Genomic DNA, 4,961 nt, shown 5'->3' with positions numbered 1-4,961 from the left:
ATTGTATGTTTTGTTTATTTTTTTAATGAAATAAATAAATGAATAAACAAATAAAAATAATAAAAACACAACTTTCCGCAGGGGGTGTCACTGTTTAGAGAAACCAAACTTTGGTTAGAAGAGCCTTTACTTTTCCGGGTGACGTCACGGCGTGTTGTTGGGCGGGGCTTGGCGGCAGCAGCAGGTGAGCGAGCAGCGCGAGCTGCTCGAGTCGGAGCGGAGAGAGTCATGGGGAAGCTGCAGGAATTTGACATCACTTTCACCAACAACAAGGTGGTTTACGGCCCGGGAGAGTCCATAAGCGGAACCGTGAGGATTCGAACCGGCAACCCGCTGCAGTACAAAGGTAAAAAACAAAGCGGTTCGGTTCTGTTCGGGCAACAGGAGGAGAGAAATAGAAAACAAGCGGTTTTGTTGCGTCTTCTTCCGCCTGCGGCGGCTGTGGCTCCAACATTAAACTTTCTCCTCGAGCTCTGAAACAAGATTTCAGCTCTGATACACGTCGATATTAGGCTCGGTTCTGGAGTCCACATGATTACGACCAGAACCGGTCGCTGGCCACATCCTTTCTCTGCTGTTGTTTGGTTTGGGTTAAACACATCCTGCTTCTTCAAACGGTGCTTCCCTCTTTAAACTCCCAGAACACTGAGCTCTCAGAGTTTGTGTTGTTGTTGACTGTCAGCTACTACCACACCAAAGTTTAGCTCAAAATCTGTTAGCTGGAGTTAGCCATCTTCAACTGTGACCTTTTTTTGTTCAAGTTTTCATAAAAACAAAAATTGCTTTGTTATGTGCTTAAACGGCTTGGCTGAAATCTGCCAATGAAGCTAAAACTGAGTTTTTAAAGCTAAAAGTCAGAAAGTTCAAAACACCAGCTAAAAAAAATTAGCAAGAGGTTAAAAGTATAAATTATGCTAATTTAAAAAGTGGTAGGGTAGCTAAAAGTATCAAAGGCTAGCTGGAAGCTAAAAGTAACTAAATTAATTCTAAAAGCTAAATGCAGCAAAAGACTAGCTTAAAAGAAAACGAGCAAAAAGCTTGGAAATGGGTGCAAGTAGCAAAATGAGTCCTAAAAGCTAAACACAGCAAGAGGCTAGCTCAAAACTAACATTTGCAAACAGATAGGAAAAACACTAAATGTAACAGAATAGTTGCTAAAAGCTAAATGTAAAAAAGGTTAGCTAAATTCAACAGAATGATACCCACAAGCTAAATGTATCTTAAAGGCTAGCTTGAATCACAAAACTAGCAAAATGCTTGGAAAAAGCTAAAAGTAACTGAAATGTTACAAAATGCTAAATTCAACAAAAGGCTAGCTAAAAGCTAAAAGAAACAGAACAATATCTACAAGCTAAATATATCTTAAAGGCTAGCTTAAAACACAAAACTAGTGAAATGCTTAGAAAAAGCTAAATGTAACAGATATGCTACTAAATGCTAAATTCAGCAAAAGGCTAGCTAAAAGCTAAAAGAAACAGAAKAATATCTACAAGCTAAATATATCTTAAAGGCTAGCTTAAAATACAAAAGTAGCAAAATGCTWAGAAAAAGCTAAAAGTAACAAACATTACTAAATGCTAAATTCAGCAAAAGGCTAGCTAAAAGCTAAAAGAAACAACAATATCTACAAGCTAAATATATCTTAAAGGCTAGTTTAAGACACAAAACTAGCAAAAATGCTTAGAAAAAGCTAAAAGTAACAGATATGCTACTAAATGCTAAATTCAGCAAAAGGCTAGCTAAAATCTAAAAGAAACAGAACAATATCTACAAGCTAAATGTAGCTTAAAAATCAGCTTAAAATGTAAAACTAGCAAATGCTAAACATAACCAAATAGTTCCTAAAAACTAAATGCAAGAAAAGACTAGTTTAAAACTAGCAAAATGTAATTAGTTTTTCTACATCTACCTTAAAATTAGCAAAATACTAACTAAATGCTAAAAGTAGCCGAATAGTTCCTAAAAACTAAAAGCAGCTGAAGGCTAGCTCAAAACTAGCAAAATACTAGCTGAAAGCTAAAAGTAACAGAACAGTTTGTAAAAGTTAAATGTAGCCACAGGCTAGCAAGAAAAGTAAAATGATCAAAAGGTTAGCTAAAAGCAGAAAAAAGTAACAAAAAGCTTTGCGTAATAAAGTAGTTCTAAAAGCTAAATTTAGCAAAAGGCTAACTAAATGTTTTGATCATTAATGAGTACAGTGTGTGGAAGTTGTTCAGTTTAAAAATGTACGGAACAACAAAAAACAGGGAAACAACTCTCAGCATAGAAAGAAACTGATTCTAAAGAAGACGAGAACTTTTCCCACAAACCTGACTCATTTTTCTGAGGTGTTTTTGAGAAACTTCTCTTTAAACACAGGAAGCTGAAATGTCTCTGCAGGATTCCACACGTTGAATCAGGCGAGGACAGATTTCAAAGAGATTACAGAGAAATGAAACAGAATAAATGCAACAGGTGCGGGCATGGAGTTTTACTCTCTCTGCTCGTTCTTCCTCTCAGCATCGAGGGACTTTACTGAGAAACCYAACCTACTTCCTGTCTTCTCCAGAGACAGTCAGCATCTGCCACAGCAGCCACTGAACGTGAGTTTAGTTTAGGTAATAACAGGTGGGCGTCAGGTGGACCAGCACCAGGTGTGACACCTGAGAACAGCTGAAAACCTGACCTCTTCTGAAGCACCACCTGCTTTCATTAATGTCCCTGTCAGACCTGACGATTCTGCCAGGTGACGTTAAAAACTGGCCCAGATATGAGAACAGTGCTGCACAAAACCCCCGAGTCATCTTTCACGCWATGAATGATGACTCAGCATTCATGTTGTTGTTTTTCCTTCTGAGTACTTTGTGTTATTTTAGCCAAATCCTAATGTCAGRTAATTCAGGAGGTGGGTCTTTTTGCTCCTGTTATTCTAGCTACCATTCTGATAATTTTAGCTTTTTTACTTTTACCATCCTTTTAGCTTTTAGCTTTTAGCAAGCCTTTTGATACTTTTGACTTGAAATTGCCGTTCTGATACTTTTAGATTTTAGCTACCATTCTGTAAGTTTTAGCTCATAGCAAGCCTTTTTATTATTTTAGTTTGAATCTACTATTCGGCTGCTTTTAGCTTTTAGCTTCCATCCTTTGACGTTTACATTCTAGCGAGCCTTTTGATGCTTTTAGTTTGAACCTACCATTCTGCTACGTTTAGCTTTTAGCTATCTTTAACTTTCATTTTCAAGCAAGCCTTTTGACCGTTAGCTTGAACCTACTMTTCTGCTTCTTTTAGCTACCATGTAGCACCTATTAGCTTCTAACAAGKKTTTTGCTACATTTAGCTTTAGCCTATTGGCATTTTTAGCTTTTAGATGCCATTCTGCAACTTGTAGCAAACCTTGTCCTATTTTTAGCTTGAACCTACCATTCTACTACTTTTAGCATTTAGCTACTAACCTTTGACTTTTAGCTTCTACTAGCAAGCCTTTTGATGCTTTTAGCTATAACCTAATGTTCTGCTACTTATAACTTTTAGRTACCATTCTGCAACCTTTAGCTTCTAGCAAGCCTTTTGCTTKTTTTATTTTGAACCTACTGTTCTGCTACTTTTAACTTTTAGCTACTATCCTTTGACTTTTAGCTTTTAGTAAGCCTTTTGCTYCTTTAGCGTGYWTCTACCATTCTACTACTTTTAGCTTGTAACTGCTATCCTTTGACTTTTAGCTTCTAGCAAGGCTTTCAATATTTTTTAGCTCGAACCTACCATTCTGCAACTTTTAGCTTCTAGCAAGCATTTTGATGCTGTTAGCTTTACACTAATGCTCTGCAAGTTTTAGATTCTAGTGAGTTTTTGTTATATTTTCTAGCCTTTTAAATATTTGTAGCTACAGCTTTGCTACTCTAAGTTAGCTTTTTGTTATTTTGAACTTTGAGCTAGCCAATTGCTACCTTTAACAGTTACATACAATGCTGTTGCTTTTAGCTTTTGGTGAGCCTTAGGCTTCTTTTAGCTAACACTTTTGGTACTTTTATGTTGTAGCTCAAGTTTATCTGTTCTAGCTAGCATTTAGAAATTATTTGTCTTTGTAGCTGTARTTCTTTTGCTGCTTTAAATCAGTTGGTGTTGTTAATTTTTGCTTCAGTTCTCAGCATAAAGCCTTTTCTGACAGAAATGTGCAGAAATATTCATTAAATTTGGYAAAAACTTTATTTTCTTCAGAATATTATAATTTTATTGAGATCAGGACTTTAAACATGAAATGAAAGTTTTGCTTMGTGTGTTTCTGAGCTGATCAGTAACTCAGACTCTTACATGTGATCATCATGAATCTGTTATCGATGAGTTAAAGAGCCGTACGGTAAAATAAATACAGACTGATATTAATAAGAAGAAGCTCTTTGTGAAGTGCTGAGGCCTCGCTCTCAGCCTCTCTGTATTATTGATGAWGGAGACCATTAGACAGCGTTTCTGTTGTTTTTGTTTTTTTGTAAAACCATCATGAAAGCAGAGCGGTGAGCGTCTGAGAGACCGAGAACAAGACACGTTATTTACACATGATGCTGAACATGGACCACGACCCAGCCGTGGGCCGCTCTTTCTTTAGCGCATTAAAAACCTCACCAAAGATTTGTTTTGTTTTCCTGGGCAGGGAGGAAGTAATAAACTACGGAGTGTGGTTCCCATCATGGAAAGGTGCAGCTGGTCGTCAGAATATTTACAACARGTTGTGTAACAAAGTACGGTCTCATGTTTCCCAGGTAGCTCAGAAAGCATCAATAAAAACGAGGAAGTACCATGAAGTACCATAGGTTCCAGTTTTTAATCCTTTCAAAATAAACTGCTGGCAGAAAAACGCTGAGATGCCACAAGTTGTTTGTTTTTTATTTATTTACTTTAGGGATTTGGGCTGGGTGTACTGTCACATGTTGGCCTGAATGTTWTTTCTTTATTTTACTAAAGGTTGTTTTTCACTTGTCAAAAAGCT

The 4,961-nt window shown here is 36.9% G+C and overlaps 1 protein-coding gene across 1 annotated transcript in view; it reads left to right on the top strand.

Annotated features, from left to right (window-relative positions):
• Nucleotides 1–151: 151 nt before the first annotated feature.
• The window catches only part of arrdc1b (arrestin domain containing 1b), a gene marked incomplete in the record, with an annotated part of 33,652 nt that continues 28,842 nt past the window's right edge, over nt 152–4,961 (top strand). The window contains 1 exon segment of the mRNA XM_014024841.1: nt 152–346. Within this exon segment, the coding sequence (XP_013880295.1) occupies nt 229–346 (118 nt within the window).

This window comes from Austrofundulus limnaeus, unplaced genomic scaffold (genome assembly GCF_001266775.1).
Source record: "Austrofundulus limnaeus strain Quisiro unplaced genomic scaffold, Austrofundulus_limnaeus-1.0 Scaffold441, whole genome shotgun sequence".
Lineage (NCBI taxonomy): Eukaryota > Metazoa > Chordata > Actinopteri > Cyprinodontiformes > Rivulidae > Austrofundulus > Austrofundulus limnaeus.
Note: the sequence above shows the minus strand (reverse complement) of the source record. Positions and strands in the feature narration are given on the sequence as shown.